At 42.2% G+C, this 27,620-nt stretch overlaps 1 protein-coding gene across 1 annotated transcript; it reads left to right on the top strand.

The window, feature by feature from the left end:
• The first annotated feature begins 1,194 nt into the window (after positions 1–1,194).
• On the top strand, positions 1,195–27,620 carry ARMC7 (armadillo repeat containing 7). The gene is made up of 5 exons (XM_069076464.1): positions 1,195–1,380; positions 3,516–3,667; positions 5,878–6,039; positions 10,722–10,865; positions 26,396–27,620. The coding sequence occupies exons 3-5, from the start codon at positions 5,949–5,951 to the stop codon at positions 26,731–26,733; spliced, it is 573 nt and encodes a 190-aa protein (XP_068932565.1). The 5' UTR covers positions 1,195–1,380; positions 3,516–3,667; positions 5,878–5,948; the 3' UTR covers positions 26,734–27,620.

The following is a 27,620-nucleotide window of genomic DNA, read 5'->3' as shown; positions in this document are numbered from 1 at the left end:
CACTCTGAACCAATAAGGGCCCAAACAATGACCAAGTAGGGCTTGGTCTGGAACCTTTGGTTGGCCAATCAATGACAGACCAATGAGTAGACTAGCATGCATCAGATTTGTCGATTAAAGAAATCATTAGAAACTATGAAAAGAACAGTTTAAGTTGAGAGAGTAGTCAAGGATACTGAACTTGGGAACCTAGCAGACTGAAGGATAATGGTACTCTGACAGGGGTGTTCAGAGGAGGTGTGGGTCTTTGGGAGGAGAGGCAACAGTGAGATATCAAATACATATCTGCATCACAACCAATCCATATTAACTCATCTTATACTACTTTTCCCAACAAAAACAAAAGGCAAATGGGTACAGGAATGAGATCTTACCTTTGACTGCCCCAGATGGCAGAGCCCACCTGCTGAAGGGATTTGGGTGTGAGGATAGTGAGGGAGGGAGACAACTTCTGAGCATGACTGGCACAAGTTTAGGTTATAATAGTCCTAATAGGGTTAAGTAGTTCACACTGGGACGCCAGGAAGAAGGGAAATGGAAGGGAACAGGCTTCATCAATCTTGCTAATTTCTCATGGATTTTTGTCACATCCCTTGCAGTCAGATTTGGCCTTCTTGGTCCAGGGGTCACAGTCCCTCTGGGGGCTCGGTCCCAACTTTGGAAAACATTGCTTTAGGGTACTAGGTCAGTTTCAGGTCAAGCTGCCCCCTCATACAAAATAAAGGAAAGAAAATTTAGTGGAAGGAGAAGAGGAAAAAACCACTAACAGTTAATGGAATCAGGAAAGGCTTCATGTAGAAGGCGGTGATGGAGGTTAGATCTGAAGGAAACTAGGGCTGAAAGAAGCAAAATCGAGGCACAAAAAGAGGACTGCTTGTGCAAAGGCACCAAAAAAGAAGACGGAGCTTTGTGTGTAACGAAAGGCCGGAGTGAATCAGTAATAGTAGGCACCATTCATAATAGCGCTTTATGGTTTGCAAAGTGCTTTCCAAGTACTAATTTCATTGGAGATTAAGTTAGTAATTGATCCTGACAGCAATCCTGGGAGTTGGATGCTGCTATTATCCGCCAGTCTCGGAGTTCCCATCTGGCGTCCAGCCCGGAGCCCTAGCTTTGCAGCCCCATAACCCTCGGCTTCACGCACCCCACCTCCCGCTGAGATCTGCAAAGGGCGGTGCCTGGCCACGCCCCTTCCGCCGACCGGGATGAGGTCAGCGCAGCCTTCCGCTCTGGAGGAGCTGAGACGGCGAGCGGGCGCGGGAGGTGCCTTGGGTTGGGCTTGGGGTTGTGGTCGCGGCGTCCCTGCGACGGGGCTTTGCTTGTCCCCAGATCAGTCCCGAAGCGACAGATCCCGGCGACTTCCTGCCCGTGAAGCCCATGGTTTGTGCCCCGGCGCCTGCCGAGTCTCTCTCCCTGGCCCCCTCTTCCCCATAGTGAGATTTAAGGAAATCGAGGCAGGAACCCTGAAACTCAGGAAATTATTTTTGTTACGTTGCTTTGGCCTTTACCGAGACCATGTGTGCTGGGGAGAGGGGCCTAGTCCAGAGCACTGGCTCTGGAATCAGAGCACCCAAGTTAAGTCAGTCAGTCAGTCAACCAGCATTTATTATGCTCCTACTATACACCACCTCTTGGGAATAATACGGAAGGGATAAAGTTCCTTGAGGAGCTTACATTGATTGGAGTGGGGGGAGGGGGTTTCAAGGGGACATTTACGTAAGTGTATGCAAAATAATGACTGTTAAGGAGAGGGGAATGAAGAAAGGTATCTTATAGAACACAAGGAGTTTTGAAGGAAACCGGTGCAAGAGATGGATAGGAAGAGTGCATGAAGGAATGCCAATAAAAACAAGCATTTATTAATCACTTAACTGTGGGCTAAGCGCTGATATGAAGAAAGGCAGAAACAGCCTCTGCCCTCCCAGACTCACAGTGCAAGGGAGACAACATGCGGATGACTTTGTACAAACAAGATATTTGCTGGGTGAATTGGAGATAGTCACAGAAGGGAGGCATTAGCATTATGGGTCCCAGGAAAGGCTTCTTGAAGAAGGTGGGAAGGAAGTCAGGAGACAGACAGATGAAGAGGAAAAAAATTCCAGGCATTGGGAACTCAGTTCATCAGGAAAATGCACTGATTGAGGAGATGGAGTGTCATGTGGCCAACACCACTGGATTACAGAGTATGTGGGGGCAGCAAGGCATAAAAGGACCATAAAGGTAGGGAAGGGCCAGTTGTGAAGGGCTTTAAAAGCCAACCAGAGGATTTTGTATTTGATCCTGGAGATGGGGTGCCACTTTGCTCCCCAGTTACATGGTCACATGACTCTTTCTTTTTGGAGGGAGGGAAGGTAGGGCAGCTGGGGTTAAGTGATTTGTCCAAGGTCACACAGTTTTTGTGTTGGATGTCTGAGGCCAGATTTTAACTCAGGTCCTTCTGACTCCAGGGCTGGCACTCTATTCCCTGCACCATCTAGCCTCCCCCACACCTTTACTTTAGGAAGATGCCTTTGTCAGTTAAGTGGAAGATGAACCGGAGTGGGGAGAAATTTGAAATTGGGAGACCCACCAACAGGCTTTCAAAATAGTCCCAAGTATTAGGGGATGATGGCTTACACCAACGTGCAGAGGAGAGAAAGGGATATGTAGGAGAGATGCTTCAATGGTAGGACTTAACTGGTTGAATCTGATGGGTGAGAGTTAGCAGTCAAGGATAACACCTAGGTTTCAGTTCTAGGTAACTGAGGGGATGATGCTGCCCCCAGTAGGAATGGGGAAATTTGGAATTTTGTTTTAGATAGGCTTTGAAGTGCCTCCAGCACATCCAGAAATATCCAGTAGGCAGTTGAAGATTCAAGTCAAGAACTCAGGAGTGAGATTAGGGCCATATATATAGGTCTATCAGATGTAGATAGGCTATATCTGCATATAGATGATAATTAATCCTCTAAGAACAGTTGAGGCCACCAAGCCAGATTGTGGAGAGAGAAAAGAGCCCAGGACAAAGCTTTGGGGTATACTGGCAGGGGGGTGAATGATCCAAAAAGGAGATTTTGAAAATAGGTGGTCATATAGAACAGAAACAGAGATCAGGGTCATGATCAGGATCACTCATTGATTGATGTCTGACAATGCTTTCAAAGTTGCAAAGAGCTTATATGCATGATCCTATTTGAGACAGCAGTCTGTCTGGTGAGGTAGGATTGTATTGGTTCATGATTTGTCAGCAATGATTTGTCACCATGGCAGGAGGAATATTGGGGTTTTTTGAGTATTGGTTCTTAAGTCAGGTTTTTCTTTTAGGGAGCAAGCTTGTGTTCACGAAACACTGAGATTTCCAAATATAGTCCAGCTCACTTTCTTATTCTTAGTTCTGGGTCCAGCTAATCTTCTGCTGTGCCACTCTGGGATATATATGTATATATACAGAGGGACCAACTTAGTTGCCCATCTCACTGCATAAGAGCCTCACCTTTGTGCTTTTCCTTCATGATGTTTTCTCTATTTCTTTATAGATTATCTGCCTGTCTAGCTCTGCTGCTTATTCATAAACACCTTCTAAGGTGTTCCCCAGAACACCCTGGTCATAGACCCAAAGCCTCGAGCCGTGCCAGATGGGGAGAGTTTAGCCAACATAGTATTGATCCCTGGAGAGAAGTGAAGAAGGGTAAGGATTGAAAAAAAAAACAACAACTATTAGATTTGGCAGTTAGGGATCACTTGTTAACTTTGGAGAGAGCATTTGCAGTTGAGTGACAAGGTCAAAGGCCACATTGCCTAGGACTGAGAAAGTATGGAAAGCAAAGAATGTAGAGGCCATGTATGTTTAAAATCAGCTCCTAATGCTTAATAATTGTATGACCTTAGGCAAGTCACTTACCCCCATAGATTTCCTCCCTAAAAGGGGGGGGCTTGGATGAGATAACTCCCAAAGTCTCTTCCAGCTCTGTCTTTGATCCTTTTTGTTACCTGCAGTGGTGTATTGGCAGGAGCACTGAGTTGGGGCATCAGGCCCTTGTGGCCCTGGACATTATTTCAGCTCTTTCACATGAAATATTTGCAAACCACTTAGCACAGCTCCTAGCATATAGTAGACACTTAATAAAGGCTTGTTTCCTTCTTCCCTTCCTTTTACTCTCTTTTTCCCTCCCTCCTTTCCTTCCTTTTTCCCTCTCTTTCTTCCTTTCCTCCCTTCCCTCTTTCATCCCTTCCTCCCTGTCTCCTTTCCTTCTTTCCTCCCTTCGTCCCTCCTTTCTTTCCTTCCCTCCTTCCTCTCTTCCTTTTTCCCTTATACCCTTTCTTCCTTCCTCCCTCCCTTTTTCTCTTCCGTCCTGTCTCCCTTTTTCCTTCCCTCTCTTCCTTCCTTCCCTCCCTCCTTCCTTTCCTCTCTTTCCCTTCCTTCTTCCTTTTCTTCCTTCCACCTCTTTCTTTCCCTTTTTTCTTCCCTCCCTCTCTTCTTCCTTCTCTCCTGCCTCCCTCTCTCTCTTCTTTTTTTTTTTTTTAAGAGCAATCGGGGTTAAGTAACTTGCTCAAGGTTACAAGGCCAGTTATTTCTGGGTGTGGCACTAAGTATCTGAGCCCGGATTTGATCCCCAGGTCATCCTGACACTGGAGCCAGTGTTCTTACTTGCTGAGCCACCTGGCTGCCCCTCTCTCCTTTCTTTTTATCCTTCTTTTTTCCCTTCCTCCCTCTCTTTCTCCCTTTCTCCTTTCCTTCCTTAGGCATGTGTCACACAGATGACTTAAATAGATGTTCTTTGCTTGTTGATCTATGAGCATTTCTGTGAGTGTGCCCTTCGCTGACCCCAATTGCAATCCATCCTTACCTTATCCTGTGCAGTTCTTTCCCTTGACCTCTCCTATATTCTCCAGAGGGATTGAGCACAGTATTGGAGACCTTCTAGATCTCTTAACATTAAATAGTACCAGTGCAGCACTGAAGTCGTAGAGCTATTATCCTTCAGTCTCATATATGACTGGCCCACCACCTTTTCCTGTTATCAGCCCCTGATTATAGCTTTTCAAATAAGTTTTATTGATGGTTCTTGACTTTTATATCACATTGATTTCTAAATTTGGCCCTCTTGCTTCCATACCCATCAAGCCTCATGACAAAAATCTAGTTCAGCAAAACCATCTAATTCTTCAACCATTTCTGATGACAGTATTCCTCATCTGTAGTCCCTCACCTTTTCAACAAAAGGAGGAAGGTGCATTTTCTCATCTTTTCTCTGGGGCCAATCTTGGTCTTTATAATTATGCAACATTGAGTTTCATTTTATTGTTCTTTCTGTTTATATTGTCGGAGTGGTTATTTACATTAGTTTCCTGCTTCTTCATCTTTGATGATTTTTACACAATCTTTTGTGCATCATTCATCCCTGATCATATAGCATAACCTATATATATACCCCTCTCCATTTGGCCTTTGGGTTACTTAACATTTTAGTTTTTAGTAATAATAATATTAGTAAAGAATAGTTGATATCACTCATTGATTGATGTCTGACAATGTTTTCAAAGTTGCAAAGAGCTTATATGCATGATCCTATTTGAGACAGCAGTCTGGTGACGTAAGATTGTATTGGTTCATGATTTGTCAGCAATGATTTGTCACCATTGCTGGAGGAATATTGATTTTTTTGGAGTATGGGTTTTTAAGTCAGGTTTTTCTTTTAAGGAACAAGCTTGTGTTCACGAAACACTGAGGTTTTCAAATATAGTCCAGCTCACTTTCTTATTCTTAGTTCTGGGTCCAGCTAATCTTTTGCTGTGCCACTCTGGGATATATATACAGAGGGACCAACTTAGTTGTCCATCCATAAGAGCCTCACCTTTGTGCTTTTCCTTCATAATGTTTTCTCTGTTTCTTTATAGATTATCTGCCTGTCTAGCTCTGCTGCTTATTCATAAACACCTTCTAAGGTGTTCCCCAGAACACCCTGGTCATGGACCCAAAGCCTCGAGCCAAGCCAGTGGGTACACGGCTAGAATACCTCCAGGCATTGGTCACGGAGTTCCAGGAGACAGAGAGCCAAGGTGAGAGAGATGGGGGTACTCTCAGACCCAAGTCCTTTTTCCTGTACTGGCATACTTTCATTTCTGCTCCCCCCCAAAAAAACAGCTCACATGCCATTTATTATTTTAATGTTTTTGTTATAAATTAGACTTCATTGTTGTCCTTTGTTCTGGAAAGGGACCAAAATGACATCACTATGTTGGAGTCAAGGTACACTGTGTCCCACTGTGGTTGATCAGACTAATATGAGCTCAGAAGGCTCTACCACAGGTAGGACACAGATAGTCCACATGAACATGTGGAGTGGAGATGTCTCTAAATCTGTGCATCTCATGTTTCTTTTGAGCTACTGTGGCACAAGAGATATAATGCAGGGCCTGGAGTCAGAAAGACCTGAGTTGAAATCTGGCCTCAAATAGTTACTGGTTGTGTGACCTTGGGCAAATCATCTAACCCTGTTTGCCTCAGTTTCCTCATCTGTAAAATGAGCTGGAGAAGGAAATGGCAAATCTAATCAGGTATTTTTGTCAAGAAAAGACCAAATGGAGTCATGAAGAATCAGACACGGCTGAACAACAACAAATACAAATTAGATACATACTGGTTGGCTGACCTAGCAACTTCCTAGGACTATAAACTGCTGAGTACCAGCTTGCCTTGGTGGAGTAAGTTTGTCTCTAGAAACTTCCTACAACAGTGAAATCACAGGTCTAGTCCTTATCCCTTATTCTGAAAACAAGGAGGTATATGATGCATATAAAACATCAGCAGCTTTATGTTTATTACACAGTTTTCATTCTATCAGAAAGAAAAACAAAACTCCACTAGTGGCGCCATCACCTTTTTAATATTTTGTTAGGGTTTGTGTTTTTTTTTTTTCTCAACCAAAATCATGTCTTTAAATTAAAAAACAGAAACCAAAAACAACAGTAAAGTACTGTCCTGACAAGTGAGTTTTTCATTTTATGTTTTTTTTTCCTTCAGCACCTATTGCTTCATTTCATTTTCTCTATTGATAAAAAAATTTCAAGAGTTATCTTCTTGGATAAGCACATCACTTAAGTTTGACCAGTTAGGATGCTCTGAAGAAAAGGGGGAAAAAGAGCTGAGGGATTCACAGAACCTGAGAGTGGGAAGGGACCTCAGCAGTTTTCTAGTCTAAACCCATACACCAAAGGAATCCCCACGATAACATACCTAACAAGTACTCACCCAACCTTCTACTTGAAGATCTACAAAGAGGAAGAACCTAGTACCTCCCAAAAGAGGCCATGCCACTTGGGAACGGCTCTCATAGTTTTTCCTGACATTGAGCCTGAATTGTTCCCTTTGCAGTGACTACCCTTTTTTCCTTGTTCTGTCCTCTCAGGTTAAACAAAATATACCTTATTCCTCTTCAGTTTAACAGCCTTTCAAATACTTAAATCATGTCTGGCCCTCCACTCCCCCAACCTCCACCACCATCCCCTTCCTGCTTCCCTGCCAAATCTTTTCTATACCTTAAACATGTTAGGTTCTTTCAGGTGGCTGTATGTCATGGACTCAATGCCTTTTAGCATCCTGGTTGCCTTCCTCTGGTCATTCTTTTTTTTTTAAGCAATTGGGGTTAAGTAACTTGCTCAAGGTTACACGGCCAGTTATTTCTGGCTGTGGTGCTAAGTATCTGAGCCTGGATTCAATCCCCCAGGTCATCCTGACAGTGGGGCTGGTGCTCTTACTCACTGAGCCACCTGGCCGCCCGCTCTGGTCATTCTTTAGCTTATCAACATCCTTCTTAAAACAGGCCACCCAGAAATGGTCATACTGGAACACATCTGCATTATGTCAGATAAAGTCTGACAAGGACAGGATACAGTGACACTATCACCTCCCTGTTCTTGGGAGCTGTGCCACACTTAATGCAGCCCAAGATCACATTAAGCTTTTTTTGGTTGCTGACTCAGACTGCACTTGTACTAAAACCCCCAGATCTTTTCCAGTCTGGAAAGTTGACTCTACATTTATATTTATTGTATTTCATCTTAGTGATTCAGCCCAATGCTCTAGCTTGTCAAGATTTCTTTTGGATCCTGACTCTGTCATCCATTGTATTACCTATCTCTCCCACCTTAGTGTCACTTGCAGATTTGATGAGGATATCATCTAGGATTTTTTCCAAGTCATTGCTAAAAATGTTACTGGTACAGTCCCAAGCACAGACCCCTGGGGTACTTCCCTGGCACCATGCCATGTTTTCATTGCAAGCATTAACACTGTTATTTGGATTTTACTATAGAACCGGTTCTAAAATCATCTGATTTATGTTATTATCTATCCATACCTTTCCATCTCCTCCATGAAAATAGTATGAGATACTTTATCAAAATCTTTGCTGAAATCTGGATGAACCATTCCTAAATTCAGCATTCCCCCTCATCTGCCAGTTTAGTAATCTTGAGAAAAAGGAGATGAGGTGAGTTGGGCATGACCTGTTCTTGATGAAGCCAATGCTGGCCTTTCATAATCACCACTTCCCTTCTAGATGTTCACCAACCATCTCCTTTAATGATCTGATCTAGGATTTTCCCAGCAATTGAAATCAAGCTCACTGGTCTATTTTTATAGGCTTTATCTTCCCTTCCTTGAAAATGGAGATGACATTTGCCCTTCTTTAAAACTCGTGGTACCTCTCCCAATTTTCAAGATATCTCAGATATCACAAACAGTGGCTCTATGATCACATCTGCAAGTATTTTCTTGGGGTGTAGTTAGTTCATCTACACTACCTGGGGGTGTAGTTAGTTCATCTGGGCCAGGTGAATTTTCGTCAAGGTTAGCAAGATACTTTCTTGCTGTCTTCTTAATTATCTTGGGGATCAGCTTCCTCTTGGTCCATTTTGTTTTGTCATTTCCACCATAAAGGTCATTTTCCTTGGCAGAAAAAAACAGAAATAAAATAATAACTAAGCAGTTCTGTGTTCCCTCTGTTGTTAGTTATCAGTAGCCCATCTACCGCAAGCAGAAGCTCTGTCCCTTCTTGAATCCTTCTTTTCTTTCCAGGAGAATTACAGTGCACCTTTTTTTTTGTATTTGTTTACCACTGATAGCTTCAGATCCTTCTGAGATTTAGCATTCCTGTCATATTTTTATAGAACCATGCCACATGCTTATAGTAATTCTCTCTTATGTGTCATTGCTTCCACCTTCTGTAAATTTATCTTTTAAATCTAAGTTGGTTGGTGAATTCCCTGTGTAGCCACATCAGTCCCTTTAGACAAATCCCATTTTTCCTTCTCATTAGAATTGTTTCCTTTTTGTGTCTTCAGAATTTCATTCTTGAACATCTCCCCTCTCCCTTCTAGATTTCCTTCCTTTGGAGCATTTTGATCCAGCTGACCTCAGGGCCCTTTGAAATCTTCTTTCTCTTAATCTAGGGTTCACGTCACACAATGTTTAGATTTCCTCTCCTCCATTGTTGTTTGTCCTTTATTCTCAAAGAGGTTGATATCAGGAAGATGATGCCATGACTTGCAAGTAAATTGGATTTAAGTGAGGGAGAACTGTACAAGGTCACCAGCCTCAGTTTCTCCTTCAGAGCCATCTGGGTCCAGTGGCAAGGTATAGATCAGGACAACTGGAGATGGCCCCCTCTCCTCCATTCCAAACTTTAAGAAAGAGTGTTTACTTACCTCCAGGATTCCCATTATTTCTATTCCAACAACCAGGTTCTCTTGATTAGTGAGATTCAGATCCAGAGGAGAATTACTCCTAATTGGTTCCTGTACCTTTTCAAGGATGGAATTCACAAAAGCAAGTTAAAAAATTCTTAGCTGCTCTGCCTTTGGCAGAAAGAAAGGTTTCTTTTAGGGTACCTCCATCAGGGGTCACTTGTGCCTACATGAATGACCAGAAGTGTCATCCATTTGGACAGGTCTTGGCAGGGTCCCTCTTGGGGGAAGGGAAGACAGCACACTTCTCTTGTTGTTTTCAGGCCCTGACAAGTAGCCAGCCCCAGTCCCAGTGAGCAGGAATCACCAGTTACTATGATTCTTCTCGCTTTTTTCCTCTGTCCCTTGTAGGATCCTCTCCTGCCTGAGAGCTGTGCCTCTCCTTCTTTGGAGGACAAACAGCTTCATCTTCCTCAGAGCATCCAGCTCTCCTTTCAAATCTATTTAAGTCCTAATGGTACAGCTCTTCTTTTCCTGTTTAATACTCTTCAATTTTCTATTGTCCTCACAAGGATGTTCAGTGTGTCAAGCATGAATGTCACATCATATCCCTTCTTTTACCATTGGAGTCTTCTGTTTCCCTTAGGAGCCCTTCATTCTCCCTAAGAACCTTGAGTCTAGAGAAGCATCCTTCTAGTCCCATCACTTTCTCCTCTAGGGATAAAGACTATCAGACTACACTTGATATTCAAAAACCAGTACCACAGCTGTGGCAGAAAAACAAACATTGCACACCTGTGTGTACACATTACTGCATAGGTCCCATTCTCCATATTGGTTGAGATTTACAGCCTCATTCTTTTGAACATTTGAGTGTTTACATCTCAGCCGTAAAAACCTGGTTAGAACTTTGTAATAGCCATTTATCACCTCTTAATAACGTTGACATTTTCTTTCCTGAGAAAAAGCCCCTGATCCTTCTCTTCCCCCTCTTCTGTCCTGAGGGACAGTGCCCCTCATCCACTCTGGAGCCTTATGTTTCCTTTCCATTTCAGAAGCCAAGGAGCAGGTCCTGGCCAATCTAGCAAACTTTGCCTATGACCCCAACAACTACCAGTATCTCCGGGAGCTACAAGTATTGGACTTATTCCTTGATGTACTGAGCGAGGACAGCGATACCTTAGTGGAATTTGCCGTTGGTAAAGGGCATGTGGGATTGGGTGGTGGAAGAACTAACGTAGTCTTGTAACCTTGTACCCTCCCGCCTCCCTCCCTCTCTGCTTTGGAAGAGCTTTGGAGTCTTCTCTGCTCAGGCTGTTGGGCTGAATAATTTGTTAGTGATGATAATGCATCATCTGCTGGAAATACGTCATCTACTTATGATAGCCATGCATTAACTCTCTCTGCAACCTATTGTGGAGATTATAATTGCCCAGTCTGCAAGAAAAACCTCTCAGGCAGAACTCGGGGGCAATGGCACTTTATTAAAGGATCCATAGTCTCCTCTAATAAAGTTGACCTCAGACCTTCCTCACTTGGTAAACAAGTAGTGAACATTACATTAAAGTTTGAGGCCCATTATAAAGGCCTACTGTAAGATATATCTTATCTAATTATCCCTGTATGATTTATGTAAAATATCAAATGATTAATACTGGTTAGAATAGAGTTGGGGTCCATATTAATTATTTCTCATGCTATGCAGGATGGGATATATTGACTTCATTTTCCACATCTGTGGGACATGGGCATAATAATACCTGCTGCTTATCTTAGAAAGATAGCGTGAGACTAAAATAATAAGATCAAACAAAGGACAGTATGGCATAATGAAGAAAGAGCTGTCCTAGAAGTCAAAAAACCTGGGTTCGAATCCTGCCTTTGACATATATAACTGTGTGACAATGGGCAAGTAGCTTAACATCTCAGACATCTCTCAGGGACCATAAATTATAGATGGTTTGCTGACCAGCATCTATGCAGGGGTTTTCCACACAAGAAAATTTCTCCAAATAATAAAATTATGGTATATTGATTACGTTTACTAAGCTACTTTCTTCCTTTTTTTATTCTTTGTTTCAAGAGAGAGCTGTCCAGGGAGAGGGGACCGAAGAAATATAACAAAAATAGTCAATAAAATTAAAAAAAAAAAGAAAGGTCTAGACACAAAAAGAAAAGTTTAAAAAGCACTTAAAAAAATAAAATTAATGTTCAAGTAAAAGTGCCATAGAAATGCTCAGTGTTAATTAATATTCATTTGTGTTTATGCAGCATTTTAACATTTCCAGAGCACTTTTTCCTAATAACTGTAGTATTACCCCCCTTTTACTGAGACTCAGGCAAGGTGACTTTCCCACAGTCACAGACCTACTTCCTAATGAGTTTTCTGAGCATAAATATCGTGTCTTGCACAAAGCGTAAGAGTTTGTAATGAAATTTTTTAAAACACTCACTCCACCACCATATGAACAGAGTTTACAATAGCAAAAGCAAAACATATACTATAGCTTGGGTGTCTAGCATATGGCCCTGCCAGTCTGTTCATCAGCAAGTATTTATTATGCAACTATCATGTGCTAAGTCCAGTGGCAAGACAAAAGTCAAAGCGACTGTTCAGGGATAAAAGTACAATGAATGAAACAATCCCCACTCACATGGAGCTTCAATTCTGACTGGACCTTTAACGAGAAAGAGAAGAAATAGAAAATAGTTAAACACAAGGTAACTTGAGAAAGAGGTCACTAGCCATTGAGGGGATCAGAGGAAGGTTTCATAGAGAAGGTCCATACTTGAGCTACCTCTTGAGGTGGAGATGAGGAGGGTGGCCATTCTGTGCCTTTGGGGAACCAGCAAAGGCCTGAAGTTGGGGGATGTTGGGAATGCTATATGTGAGGAATAGAAAGATGGCTGACTAGCTTAGCTGGAGAGTGTACTCAGATTCTTTTAAAAAGTATCAAAGCACAGGCAGCTAGGTGGCATCGTAAATAGAGCACCAGCTTTGGAGTCAGGAGGACCCAAGTTCAAATTTGCCCTCAGACACTTGACCCACTTACTAGCTGCGTGACTTTGGGCAAGTCACTTAGACCTATTGCATTGCCTTCCCCCCTCAAAAAAATAAAATAAAAAGTATCAAAGCAGCTACCTCTCATGAGTAAGTCAAAGGGCATTATAAACACAATAAATGACAGGACGCAGAGAAATAAGCTGTTACTTCAGTGGTACAGGTTAAAGTGGCCATAGGAATCCCTACATACACAGCCAGGTGACACAGTATATCTCTTCTGGGCCTGGACTCAGGAAGACCTGAGTTCAAATCCAGCCCCAGATATTTTCTAGCTGTGTGATCCCTGGCAAGTCACTTAACCTTGGTCTGCCTCAGTGTCATCAGCTATGAAATGGGGATAATAATAGCACCTACTTCATGGGGTTGTTGTAAGGATCAAATGAGGTGATTTTTTTTTTTTGGGCTTTTTGGAGGGCAGTTGGGGTTAAGTGACTTGCCCAAGGTCACACGGCTAGTTTTTTTGTGTGTGTTGTGTCTGAAACTGGATTTGAATTCAGGTCCTCCTGACTCCAGGGCCGGTGCTCTATTCACTGTGCCACCTAGCCACCCCTGAGGTAATATTTTTAAAGTATTTAGCACAGTGCCTGAAATGTAGTTGGTGCTTAGTAAATGCATATGCCCCTTCATTATTCTCTTCCCTACATTCCATGTAGCAGTTTGTAATGCCAAGATGTACAAAGAAGGGTGACGCAGTAAAGAGACTGGTGGACTTGGGAGTCAGGTAGACCTGGGTTCAAATATCACCTCCGACACTAGCTGTGTGACCCTAGGCAATTTATTTAACCCTGATGGGCTCAAAAAAAAAAACCCAAAAAGAATGGAAAGGGAGGAAGAAAGGAATACCCTAGGAAGTTCAGTTATTTATTTAGTTTACTTCTGGATGTGGCTGATAGAGAAATTTGTTTTGCTTGATGATACATATTTGTAATATAGGGCTATTGTTTTTTGTTATCCACTCAGTATAAGGGAGGAGTGGGCAGACAAAAGGGAAGATTTTTGCTGATTGAAAAAAAAATTAAATTAAAAAAAATCACTGATTCAAGCTTGCTGTGGCATGGTCCAAGGTATCAGTCAGTGACAGCATCAGCAGACAGATAGTTAGGTCCGAGCTCCTCTCTGCTAGCAGCTTCACTACTTTGCAGGTCTGTGTCTGCCAATACAGATGATAGCCCTGGGGTAATTTAGCAGATGGTAGTTGAGAGTTTCTGTGAATAAAATACATTTTCCTCCAGCTGCTTGGCGATGAGCCTCTCCTTTGGGAATTTAGAGTGGGCTGGCACGGCCTTTAAGAACTCATGGGGGGGGCAGCTAGGTGGCACAACGAATAGAGCACTGGCCCTGGAGTCAGGAGGACCTGAGTTCAAATGCGGCCTCAGACACTTAACACAAAACTAGCCATGTGACCTTGGGCAAGTCACTTAACCGCAATTGCCCTACCTTCCCCCTCCAAAAAAAAGAAAAGAACTCATGGGTCGCTTCCATGCCATAAGGGGGCATCAGAGGCTTTAGGTCTCCTTCACCCCACATATCCAGTCAGTTGCCAGATCTTGATGTTTACTAGTTCTGTAACATGCCGTATGTTTTTCTATTCTTTCCACCATCATCTAGAGGTGACTAGGTGACAGCATAGTGCACAGCTCACTAGATCTGAGGTCAGGAAGTTGTTATTTCAGGCCTGTCCCACTCTTTGTCTTTGTATCCCCATTTGGGATTTTCTTGGCAAAGATACAGAAGTGGTTTTCTATTTCCTTCTCTAGCTTATTTTACAGATGAAGTACAGAGGCAAACAAGGTTAAATGACTTGCCCAGGATCACACAACTAGTAAGTGGATAGGCCAGATTTGAACTAAGGAAAGAAGAGTCTTTCTGACTCCAGGCCTGGGACTCCAGCCACTATGCCACCTAGCTGCTCAGAGTTAGGAACTAAGCAAATCACTTAACCCTACTTGCCTTGGTTTCCTCATCTGTAAAATGAGCTGGGGAAGGAAATGGCAAACCACTTTGGTATCTTTGCCAAGAAAACCCCAAATGAGGTCATGAAGAGTCAGACGTGACTGAAAAACAACTGGAAAACAACAAAGCATACCCTTCACCATTGCAAATTCCACCCCCTCCATATGACTTGGTAGATGATGATATCCATGATAAACTGTCTTGTATCTCCAGGTAATACATAGAGTACTTACCTTCTATAATTGTGAAGATCAAATGAAATGATATATTGTCAAGCATTTTACAAACCCTAAAGTGCCATATGAAGATGACTTTTATTTAGGGCACATCTTTGACATCAGTAGGAAGGCTATAATGGAGGAGAAGTCCTGAGTTCAAATCCTACTGCATATGTTTGCTAGCTATATGACCCTGGGCAAGTCTCTTCCCCTTTTTGTGCCTCATTTTCCTCATCTGTACAATGGGGGCACAAATAGAACCTACTGTCTCCCAAGGTTGTTATGAGAATAAAACAAAATATTTGTAAACTGCTTTGTAAACCATAAAGTACTATATAATTGATAGCTATTATTATTTCTTCAGCATTAATAACAATTACTAATTGACCCAAGCCAGCTAACTAGATATGGGAAAACATAGCCATAGGAGCAGTGCCAGGTCTAGCCTAACATATAGGCTCAACAGCCACCAGTAAAGTCAAGTACAACAGTCAGTCCAGTTAAATCAGTATAGGACTATTTTGATCTCCCATGGAAGGTATCTCTGGATAAGTTATAGAGTGTGATTAGATTGGAAGCTCTCCCAAAAATCGTTGTGACCTTCCCAAATCATCCCATTTTGGAGCATAGTATAAGTATTAAATAGATGTTCAGTCATGTCTGACTCTTCATGACCCCATTTGGAATTTTCTTGGCAAAAATACTGGAGTGGCTTGCCATTTCCTTCTTTAGCTTATTTTACAGATGGGGAAACTGAGGCACACAGCTATTGTTGTTGGTCCTTCATTCACAAAGAGGACCAGTGACCATCACAAGGGTGATGTCTTGACTTAAGTTTCTGAGGCCAAATTTGAACTCAGAAAGATGAGTCTTCATGACTCAAAGCCTAGCACTTTATTTCTGCAAACCATGTGTTGTCCAGGAATAGTTTATTTCTTGGAACTGCCAGCAGGTGGTGCCACTAGCACACATGACAGCTGTAAGGGGGCCATTGAGGCTAGAATGCAGTCCTTTTAATGGTGCCAATTGATTTAGGTCCAGGCTCTGGGCTGGAGGGAGTAGCATAATTTAGCTTTGACACAAGGAAGGGTCTCTAGGACCTGTGTATGTAAAGTCTTAACAGATTTCATTAATGCCTGACAAGGTGCCATCAACTTGTGGGTCAGACAATTGGCTCTCCATTAAAATTGATGAGGAATAAATCCAACTCTTCTGTTTGGGGTAGATTTTATACTTACAAGCACTAGGGATAAACCATGTGGCCATTAAATTTTGGTGTCAGCACAAATATAAGGTGTCCTGTTTTTCATTTAAATTCCATTTTGTGGGCGACTAGGTGGCGCAGTGAGTAAAGCGCTGGCCCTGGAGGACCCAAGTTCAGTTCCAGCCTGACACACTTAACACCCACACAAAAATACTAGCCATGTAACCTTGGGCAAGTTACTTAACCCCAAATTGCTCTCCAAAAAGGCAAAAAAAAAAATTCCATTTTGTAACTGCCATCCCTGTAGTGGGGATACAAAACATAATTCCTGCCCCAGAGTAGCTCATGTTCTATACTAAGGGGAAACAGCATATATACACATAAGTAAATGCAAAATGTATGCAAAACAAATACAAAGAGATTTCAGCAGGAGGTGTTTGAAGGTGAAATAGACAGTGGACCAGATTTTCATTTAGGGCAGGGATTCCTGACCTGGAATCCATGAGCTTCTTAAAAAACATATATTTTGATACTGTTTACTAATAGATATAGATAGATGTTTTTTGATAGCTGTATTTTAATATAATGAGTTTCCTTTGTAATCTTATGTATATTAAAAATATTATTCAGAGAAGGGCCCCCAGGCTTCAAACCAGACTAATTGTTGAAAGGGCCAATGACCCAAAAAAGGTTAAGAATCCATTGTGAGACTTGTACCTCTTCTCTTTTCTGTTTTGTAAAACATTCATGGAGAATATTGTCTTTGTCTGAAGACATTTGTGTCACTTAGACCCAGGACCCATCCACTATTAATTTCTGAAATTCATAAAGAGCTTTTTATGTGGTATACTTTTTAAAAATAATTCTTTTTTTTTTAATTTCTTTTTGGAGGGGGGAAAGCATGGCAGTTGGGATTAAGTGACTTGCCCAAGGTCACACAGCTAGTAACTGTTTAGTGTCTGAGGCCAGATTTGAGCTCAGGTCCTTCTGATTCCAGAGCTGGTGCTCTATTCATACACATCCTAGCCACCCCTGTTATATACTTTTTACTTTACTTTTCATAGATTTTTTAAAATCTTAGATTTATAGGTTAAAAGTACTTTGAGGATGATGTAACCCAGGGATTCCCTTAACCATTTTTGTATTATAGACTCCTTTGGTAGTCTGTTAAAAACCTATGGATCCCATCTCAGAATGTTTTTAAACACATAAGGTAAAAATATGTGTCAGCTAGGTGGCACAGTGAATGGAGCACCAGACTTGAAGTCAGGGAGACCTGAGTTCAAATCCAGCCTCAGACACTTACTGTTGTGACCCTAGGCAAGTCATTTCACCCTGTTTGCCTTAATTTTCCTCATCTATAAAATGAGCTGGAGAAGGAAATGGAAAACCATTCCAGTATCTTTGCCAAGAAAACCCCAAATAGGGTCACAAAGAACCAGATACTACTGAAACAATTCAACAACAACAAAGTTCTCAGAATATATATTTTTGAAAACCTGAGTTCAAGGACAGCAGGCTAAGAACCCTTGAGTCCAACACCACCCCCCTCCCAGAGGTTAAGTGACTTACCCAGGGTCAGGGGTATTGTAGGCATTACAACCAAGAGTCCAACCCAGGGCCATTGACTCCAAACCCAGAACTTTTTCCCCTATACCACACTACCTCCTTTGATGTTATAATTATGTATTCACAGTACATTTGAGTTCTGTCTTTGTTCTATATCCAAACCTCTATTTTCCCATATTTCTTTGTGGCCTTTATCCTAGTACTTATTGTGTCCAAAGAAAATCTGTCACAATTTAACCATCAGTCATCCCTCAATTGTAAGATACATGGGTGATCTGGGTTTTTTGCTATCACAAATCAAGGTGCTGTGAGTCCTTTTATACAGCTCCCTTTTTCATTTTTTTTTCAAATGCTTTATTAACTCTGATTTACATCATTCATTTCCGCCAGATTTTGAGTTACAAATTTTCTCCCCATTTTTCCCCTACCCACCACCCCAAAATAGCAGTCCCACAGGATATCCCCTCCTCCAATCTGCTCTCTCTCATATCTTCTCCCATACCCGCTTCGACTTTTCCAGTAGGGCATGGTGGATCTCTGTGCCCCAGTGCCTGTATATCTTATTTCCCAATTACATGTAAAATAGTATTACTAATAATATACAAATTTTAAACATTTGATTTTAAAACTTTGAATTCCAGATTCATTCCCTTCCTCCCTTGTCACCACCCTTACTGGGAACATAAGCAGTTAAGTATAGGTTGTACATGTATAGCTAATGCAAAACATTACCATAGTAGATATATTGTAAAAGACTGACTATATTTCCCTCTCTCCTATCCCACCTCCCACTTGTTTTATTCTCTACTTTGATCCTGTCCCTTTTGAAAAGTGGGCACTTCCAAATTCCCTCCCCCCCAGCCTGCCCTCCCTTCCATCATCCCCCCTCTCATCCCCTTCCCCCCCCTACTCTCCTGTAGGGTGAGATACCCTATTTAGTGTGTATGTCATTCCCTCCCCGAGCCAAATTCAATGAGAATAAGGTTGACCCATTCCCTTTTGCCTTCCTATTTTTCCCTCCATTGTAACCATTTTCCCTTGCCTCTTCTATATGAGATAGTTTACCCCATTCTGTCTCTCCCCATCTCCTCTCATTATATTCCTCACTTATCTCTTAATTTCACCTTTTAAGTATCATCCCTTCCTGTTAAATTGGTCCTGTGCCCTCTATCTATGTATACCTGTAAACATATATACACACATTCACATATATATTCATACGCCAGTATACCCTCCAATATAGACATATATATATTTCTATTCCCTTCAACTATTTTCATACTGAGAAAAGGTTCATAAGTTACAATTATTGTTTTTCCATGTAGGAATGTTAATAGTTCAACTTTGATAAGTTCCTTATGATTTCTTTTCCCTGTTTACCTTCTCATGCTTCTCTTGCTTCTTGTTTCTGAATGTCAGATTTTCTATTCAACTCTGGTTTTTTCAGCAAGAATGCTTGAAAGTCCTCTATTCCACTGAATGACCATATTTTCCCCTGAAACATGATACTCAGTTTTGCTGGGTAGGTGACTCTTGGTTTTAATCCCAGCTCCTTTGACCTCCAGAATATCATATTCCAAGCCCTTCGATCCCTCAGTGTAGAAGCTGCCAGATCCTGGGTTATCCTGATTGTGTTTCCACAATATTCAAATTGTTTCTTCCTGACTGATTGTAATATTCTCTCCTTAATCTGGGAATTCTGGAACCTGGCTATAATATTCCTAGGAGTTTTCTTTTTGGGATCTTTTTTAGGAGGTGATGGGTGGATTCTTTCAACCTCTATTTTGCCCTCTGGTACTAAAACATCAGGGCAGTTTTCTTTGAGAACTTCCTGGAGGTTGATTTCTAAATTCTTACTTTGATCATGGCTTTCAGGTAGTCCAATAATTTTTAAATTATCTCTCCTGGATCTATTTTCCAGATCAGTGGTTTTTCCCATGAGATATTTCACATTCTTTCATTTGTTTGGATCTGTTTAACAGCATCTTGATTTCTCATAAAGTCATTAGCTTCCATTTGCTCCAGTCTAATTCTGAAGCAATGATTCTCCTCAGTGAGCTTTTGAGATTGTTTTTCCATTTGGCAAATTTGGCTTTTTAAGGCCTTCTTCTCCTCATTGCCTTTTTGAGCCTCCTTTGCCATTTGAGTCAGTCCGTTTTTTAAGGTATTATTTTCCTCAGTCAGGCTGTTGACTCTCATTTCATAATTTCCTTGCATCGTTCTCATTTCTCTTCCCAATTTTTCCTCCACTTCTCTTATCTGCTTCTTAAGGTCCTCTGTGGCCTGTAACCAACTCATATTTTCCTTTGAAGCTTTTGGTGCAGGAGTTCTGACTTCACTGTCTTCCTCCTGTTCCATGCTTTGCTCCTTTTTGTCCCCAAAATAGGAGTCTAATGTTGGATTCTTCTGTTTGCTTTGCTTCCTGTGCCTGGTCATGTTGCCACTCAGTCACTTGACCCCTGGGCCTTTTGCCACAGTAGGACTCTGCCACCAGACAGGGGAGCTTTCGTCCCAAACGCTGGGGTTTTCTCAGCTGCTGGAAGTATTAGTTGGGTGCCCTCTGTGCAGCCTCCACACACGCTCTGGCAAGCTGGTCACACAGCCCCGGACCTCCACCCTAGACTGCAATCCAGATCCAAGAAGGTTAAAGCAAGAGTGATTACCCCTCAGACTGGTGCTTGGTTCTCCTACCCTCTGCAGGCCAGGAGCTGAAGCTACCATGTGGCTGCACTGCAGTCCTCAGCAACTTCTCACCCCAGGGGGCAAAAGCTGATGCACTCCCAACTACTGGGTCCCAAAGTCCACACTGCACTGACCTCTCACTTTGTTCTTTGCATCTGTGTGTTGATAATTATGGAGATGGCCACAGCTGCTGGTAATCTGGAGTCCCTCCAGCCAGTGGCTGGTCAGGCCCACCCTGGGACTAAAATCTCAACTCGAGTGTGGCTGGGCTCGGCTCCCAGAGCACTGCACTGGCCATTTCCTTCCGGGCCGTCCTCAGCGGGAGATTAGCTTCTCTGTGTCATTTTGTTGGTTCTGTAGCTCCAAAGTTTGTTCAGAGTCCCCTTTTACATGGATTGGGGAAGGTGGGAGCTGGAGCCCTGCAGAGGTCCTGGTTCTACTCCACCATCTTGATTCCTCCCAACCTCCCTTTTTCATTCTTAGGTATATTCCTAGCAGTTAGGTCACTTCAATTAGTTTCTTGGTTCTTATTGTAGAATTCTTTTTTGCTTTCCCAAAGCCTTGCACCAGTCCATTGTCCTACCAGCAGTGATTCCTCAGAGTGGTCTTAGTTTTCATTTCTCATGATAGTGGGAATCCTTAAACTGTTAGTATTTTTTTTTCAAAGACTTAAAATATAAATGTTTTTTTAATAAGTTTACTTAGCATTGATTCTGTTGAGTGTCACTTCCTGGCCTCCACATTGACTCTGTCATGTGTGAAGCCTGAGAAAGGAGCTCCTGACTATTCATAGGTTAGCTTTTGTATTCAGGTCACGAGAAAAGGGAGCTCAGTGGTCCAACTCCATGAACAAATTAAGTCTCAAGGACAGTTTCAGTACCTTTTAAGGAAACATTTAGTCTGGGATATAGTAGGGATAGATGTTGCTCCTTTGACAAAAATGCATCATAAACCAAGCTTTATGTCAGTGTGAGCTATTATTATCCTTCCTTCACTTAGGACCTTTGTGTTCCAGTTTTGAGATCAGATCTGCTTTTCTTCTTTTTTATGCCCCAGAAGTTTTTTACTTTTTTGTCTTATAATGGCCTCCCATGTTCCATAGTTTAGAACCAGAGAAAAGAATCTTACCTCCTCAGGGAGCTCTCCGAGGTCCTTGCCAGCTCTTAACTCTTAAACGTTAGAGGTCATCTAGTCCTCCTCATTCATTCTGTGTTTAAGAGAGCTTGGAGTTCATCCTTTCAGCTGTTCTGTATGAAGTGTAGCTTTCAACAGCAACAGATCAGCTTAGGTGAATCTTTTTTTCTTAAATAATACAAATTCACTCCTCAGTTTTCCAAAACTTTTTTGCTAATTTGTTCCTTTCTAGGCTTTTTCTGTTGTTTATCTTCCCATTTGGAATGATTGCATTTCCTACTTTGCTATTCTTTTGTTATTTGGCTGTCTTTTTCCCCCCATCAATTTTAATTATTAAGCACCAACTTACTACAGCCTGTACTAAAGAAGGTACAGAGAAATAGAAAACTGCCCCTGAACTTAGAACCTTGTTGGTCTGTCTTATCTCGCCAGTTCCAGAGCTCTGGTTTCAGAAGGCGATAGCTGGGATTGATGAGGCTGCTTTCCTCTTGGTACTAGTGTGGAAGAAAAATTAATAATTTACTCTCTTATAGCCACAAGTCTGTCAGAAAGTTTTTATTCATTGAACATTAATCTAAATTCAAGCATTAATCTGGTAGAGTGAGAGGTGCAAAGTGGCACAGTCCCCTCATGCCTTCAGCAGTTATCTCTGACACAAGACATTTTGAAGTTAACATTTCTAGGAAATTTGAACAAAGAGAACTTCATGATAGTTACACAGCTCACAGTTAACTTTTTACTTCATATAACAGTACTATAGCAACTTTATCCAGAGGGTCATTTTCCTAATTCACCTCATTCCTCTTTGACCATTACCCTCAAGGGTTCTCTCACAGCTGGTCACAAAGGAACTGAAGTAATCCAAGGGGCCTCCTAATATTCTAATCCCTTCAGGAAATACTGAAAGAGGGTTCTGCCAGTAGGTGGATCATTAAATAGAGAACAGTGACCTTAATTAGACCTAGATAGTTCTCATTCTAAGACTAGCTACCATCTTATATACCATTTTCCCAGGGCCTTAGGTTTATTTCTTAACCTTTTATGTACTTTCCTAAGAAAAAAAGGATAGGTCCAAGAGAGAATTTTAGTGCAAAGCATTTCCTAAGAGGTTTGAATCAGTACTGATAAGGTTTCCTTCAAGTAGATCTAGAAGGAACTTTAGACTGAAGAAGTATTTATTTCTTAATATTTTCATTTGAACTAAAGGCATTTTTCATATGCTTCCACAGTGTATAGTGCTGTAGTTACATCTGCTAATAACAGTTCTGTAGGCCATCAGGGCACACAATTTCAGGATGGGAGGCATTGTTGTAATGACCACAGCTGTTTAACCAAGAGACTTACAGAACGAATGTATGCTTTGTTGACCTTAGACTTCAGTCAGTAGTGAGATTCCAAATTGGAATGTGGTTCCAAAGATTTCAGGAGGCCAGGACAAAGTGAATTCTTCTTCCCTTGGCAGTGCCTGAAGCCCTCAGAGAGTTCTTCCTTAACTAACATTATAGAGTCGTAATCTTTGGGATAAGAAACAATGCTAGGTTTTTTTGTTGGGGGAGAATAGGGGGGCAGAGGAGATAGGACAGGAAGTGTTGAGAAAAATAGCAATAGAAATGAGAAGTAATTAAGTAAAAGAGCTGAGTGCTAGGCCTTCAAGAAAGGAGAAACAGAAGCAACTTTAGGTGAATGCAATGCCTAGATGAATTTTGGCAGTTTGGGGGATAATATTTGGAGGAAAACAGAAAAAAGCACAGTCTGTGACATTAAGAACAGTGGAACACCTGCAGTCAGGAAGACGAGTTCAAATATAGCCTTGGATACTTGTCAGTCGAGTACCTACCTACTATGTACCAGGTATCGGGGACATTGTGCTATGAACCAGGAATACAAAGAGGGCAAAAGACAACAGATCCTGCCTTCAAAGAGCCCCCAGGTTAATGAGGGAGACAACTTATAAACAACTATATTTATTGTTGTTCAGTTGTATTCAACTCTTTATGACCCCATCTGGGGTTTTCTTGGGCAAAGACACTGAAGTGACTTGACATTTCCTTCTCCAGCTCATTTTTTACAGACGAAGAAATAGCAGCAAACAAGGTTACATGACTTACTCAGGGTCATATGGCTAGCAAGTATCTGAGGCTGGATTTGAACAAAGGTCTTCCTGGTGCTCTATCCACTGCACCATCTAGCCGCCTAACAGCTATGTACAAACAAGTTACTAAAATTAAGAGGAATTGAGAAAGGCTTCCTGTAGAAGGTGGGATCTTCACTGAGATTTGAAGGAAGCCAGGAGGTGGAGATGAGGAGGGAGAACATTCCATGCATGAGTGACAGCCATCAAAAATGCCCAGAATGAGGAGATAGGAGTGTCTTGTTTGAGGCATAGCAAGAAAACCAGTGTCACTGGATCAAGGAGTACTAGCCATGTGACCCTGAGCAAGTCCCTTCACCTCTGTTTGCCTCAATTTCCTTATCTGTAAAAAGAGGATAACTGTAGCACCTGCCACCTAGGGTTGCTACTGGTATCAGATGAAATAATATTTCTAAGACATTTTACAAACCTTAAAGCTGTACGTAAATGCTAGCTATTTATTAAGTTGGGGGTTGGTTTGGTCAGTTTGTTGCCTGTGTGCTTGTTATCCTCTCTTCAGTGTTTGGTGAAGGAAGTGGTGCTATGTATAAAAGAATCGGATTGAGGAAACTGAGGCACTGAAAGCCAAAGAAACTTGGCAGAATATCCTCAAAGCATGTGGCAGAGCCAGAATTAGAATCCAGATCTCTGGATCCTGTTCTTTCCTTCCAGTGTTCTCTTTAAATCCAGTCCTGTGATTCTGACAGTGATGAGATGGCCAGAAGTAGAGATATTTAGGCATAGTTTGAAAATAGCAAAGAATGTTTTTGGTATTTACAGCTTGTGTTATATGGATGGAAATAGAGATGAGGTTAGCCAGGGCCAAATGGTGGAGGGCCTCGGAGGGTCCAGTTCAGAAGCTTCCACTGTCTTCATTTGGCAGTGAGGAAGGAAACCACTGGAGGGTTCTGAGTAGCTGGAGGTGAGAAAGGTGGGTTATATGCTGTTGGAAGTGGCTCAAGTTTAGCACATTGTTAGTTTAGGATCCCTGTTGGGATGAAATGAGGTGCTCACAAACCACTGAACAATTAACCAAAAGGCAGTTTGCTTTGCCCTAACCAAATTGGGATATGCAGCTCTCAGCAGCTGTGAATTTTTGCGCCCTTAGATGAAACTTTGGTCTCTCCACATCCATCCATAGGCCCACTGGGCCTGAAGAGCCATCTTTCCAAAAAGGGGAGGCCATATCAGCAGAATGGGGGCAAATCAGGTCCAGACTGCCGGCTTTGTCTCCTTTTGGTAAAAGCTAATCCCAGGGGCGGCCAGGTGGCACAGTGAGTAAGAGCACCGGTCCCAGAGTTGGGATGACCTGGGATCGAATCCCGGCTCAGATACTTACCACCACACCCAGAAATAACTGGCCGTGTAACCTTGAGCAAGTTACTTAACCCCAAGTGCTTTAAAAAAAAAAAAGCTAATCCCCGTGTGCCAGGAAGGAAGGAGGAGGGGTGGGCCCATGTTGTGAAGAACTACCAACAGATATTAGTCCTGTCACACGTGATCATAGCTGCTTTAGGAAGACTTTTCTGGCAGTGACAAGTAGAATAATTTGGAATGAAAAGAGATGATAGGCTTATCACCTCTGCTGTACAAGTGAGACAGAAAACAGGAACTTAGTGGGTACTCCAAGAGAAGCTGAGTTGGAGACAGGAAGAGACAAGGCAGACACTCACTGGTGGGTGAAGCAGCATGATGTCACACTCAGCTGTTTTTGAGGCTGGGTGTAGCTAAAAGGATGGGGTTAAAGAGAGGACAAGAATTCAGGCATTCAGGCACAGCCACGCCTGGGCCTAAACTCTAATTAGGTTAATATCAGGACTCAGAAAACATGGACATCATTGTGCTTATCTCTTTCCTTTTTCCTATGGATTCCTAATAAAAGTTCCATTTGGTAAACTAGTTCTTTCAAGGGAACTGAAGGAAAAGCACTGTTTTTTCCCTTATACTTTTGTTAAATATGGATAGTTACCCATCACTGGTTAGGGAAAAGGGTGGTTATGAATTGAACCTGCTCCAGAGCAAAGAAAGAGCCAGAAAAAAGAAATCCAAGGAGAGAGAAACTCAAAACCAGTGATGAAAGTTAGTCTTTCCTGCCTTGCTTGTCTTGTAACAGGATCCTCTTCTAGTGGGTCTGATCCTGAGGGTGAGTATTAGGAGGGACTCTTCTTTTAGGCTTGGTCCCTGGAAAGTAGTGGGTTTACCCTCAGTGAATTTTTTCAAGCAGAAATTGATTTTTCTAAAGGAGATGTCCAAAATGACAGAAACCTCATAGCCCCTAGAATTAGCTCATCAGGTATTCTGTGATGGGAATTCCTTTTGGGATAGGGGTTAGACTAGAAAGGTGGCTTAGGTGATGCCATAGTAGATAGAGCACCAAGCCTGGAGTCAAGAAGACTCATCTTCCTGAGTTCAGATCTGGCCTCAGACACTTACTGTGTGACCCTGACAAGTCACTTAACTCTGTTTGCCTGTTTCCTCATCTGTAATGAGCTGGAGAAAGAAATGGCAAAGCATTCCAGTCTCTCTGCCAAGCAAACCCCAAATGGGGTTACGATGAGTCAGACATGACTGAAAACAGAGTCCACTGGATTAGAATGCCAGAGGTTTTTTCCAACTCAAAAATCCTGTGATGTGATTCTATGAAAAAGTTTTAGAACTGCAGAAGTATGGCATCCTCCCCCTCCTCTCCATCTCCTCCCCTGCTCTCCCACCCACCCCTCACCTCCAAGGATTATGGTCCAAGGCCAAGATGCTTGACTTGTTTTGTCTTGTAGGTGGCCTCTGCAACCTGTGCCTGGATAAAGTCAACAAAGAGTATATTCTGCAGATGGGAGGCATCAAACCCATCATTAACTGCCTGTCCAGCTCCAATGAGGAGACAGTCATGTCAGCAGTCACAACACTCATGTATCTGAGCACATCCCAGTCCATCCAGGAACTCACAGCCCTGCCTGTGGTGGAATGCATGCTACGCTTCTCCCTCTCTGCAAACAAGAGACTTAGCAATCTGGCTACTATCTTCCTGGAAGACTACTGCTCCCCTAGTCAGGTGCAGGAAGCCCAGAATCTGAGTGCACATACTGCCGTGGGCATCCCACTCCCCAAAGACTGAGACTATGGCAGGGAGGTGGTATCCATCCCTGGGAACCCTGGGTTGTCAGCCAGACCCTGCACAGTTGGTGGAGAGGCTTGTGAGAAGGGCAATGTAAGTGAGGGAAGCTGAATTTGGGAAGAGACCAATTTAAGCTGGGCTAAAGAGAAGAAAGACCACAAGACTCTGCAGGGGAAAAATGTCCCATCAAACAATAAAGGCAGTTTTGTGGGTAGGAAGGGGAGGCCTTGGAAGAGGAATCTCAGGACAGACAAGGCACACTAGTAATATCTAGTATCCCTTAAAATCGCAAGGTATAACTACAAAGCACTGAAATGAATGCCGTACACCACCAAAAACAGTTTTGTTACTCTAAATAGGAGTGATAGTGTAAAAGAAAGAGGACCAACCAGGAACTGAATTCTAGTTCTGGCTCTGCCTCATTACCAGCCATGTGATCTTTATTAAAAAAGGCATTTAACTTTCCCATCTGCAAAATGGGTATAGTAATTGTCATTGTGAGGATCAAATGAGATTGTGTCCAAGAGTAACGACGAGTAGGGAAGATCAGTTATAATACCAGTGGTTTAGGCCACTCTTTATCCTCCATCCACCTTTAGGATCTGCCCCCTCAGGTTTATATAAAATCATCCTTGTTAAAGGGCCATGAAATAACTTGAATACAGCCTCTGGCCCCTTAGGAATGGATAAATCTTGTGCTCATGTGGGACCAAAGACATACAGGGAATGAGGCTAAGCAAATGTTTACATATAACAAGACCATTATCTGGAATGGATTGCTACATGTTTGCATAATTGTTACCTGTGCTAATTTGTGGTGAGAGTTAAAGCCACAGGTGGCTGTATATTTCTGCCTGTCCTTTAAATAAAAATTTCATTGTTATTGA

This window comes from Petaurus breviceps, unplaced genomic scaffold (genome assembly GCF_028583685.1).
Source record: "Petaurus breviceps papuanus isolate PSGF00001 unplaced genomic scaffold, PetGlider_PUasm1.0 90925, whole genome shotgun sequence".
In the NCBI taxonomy this organism is placed as follows: domain Eukaryota; kingdom Metazoa; phylum Chordata; class Mammalia; order Diprotodontia; family Petauridae; genus Petaurus; species Petaurus breviceps.
The sequence above is the reverse complement of the archived record's forward strand: the minus strand, read 5'-3'. Positions and strand labels throughout refer to the sequence as shown.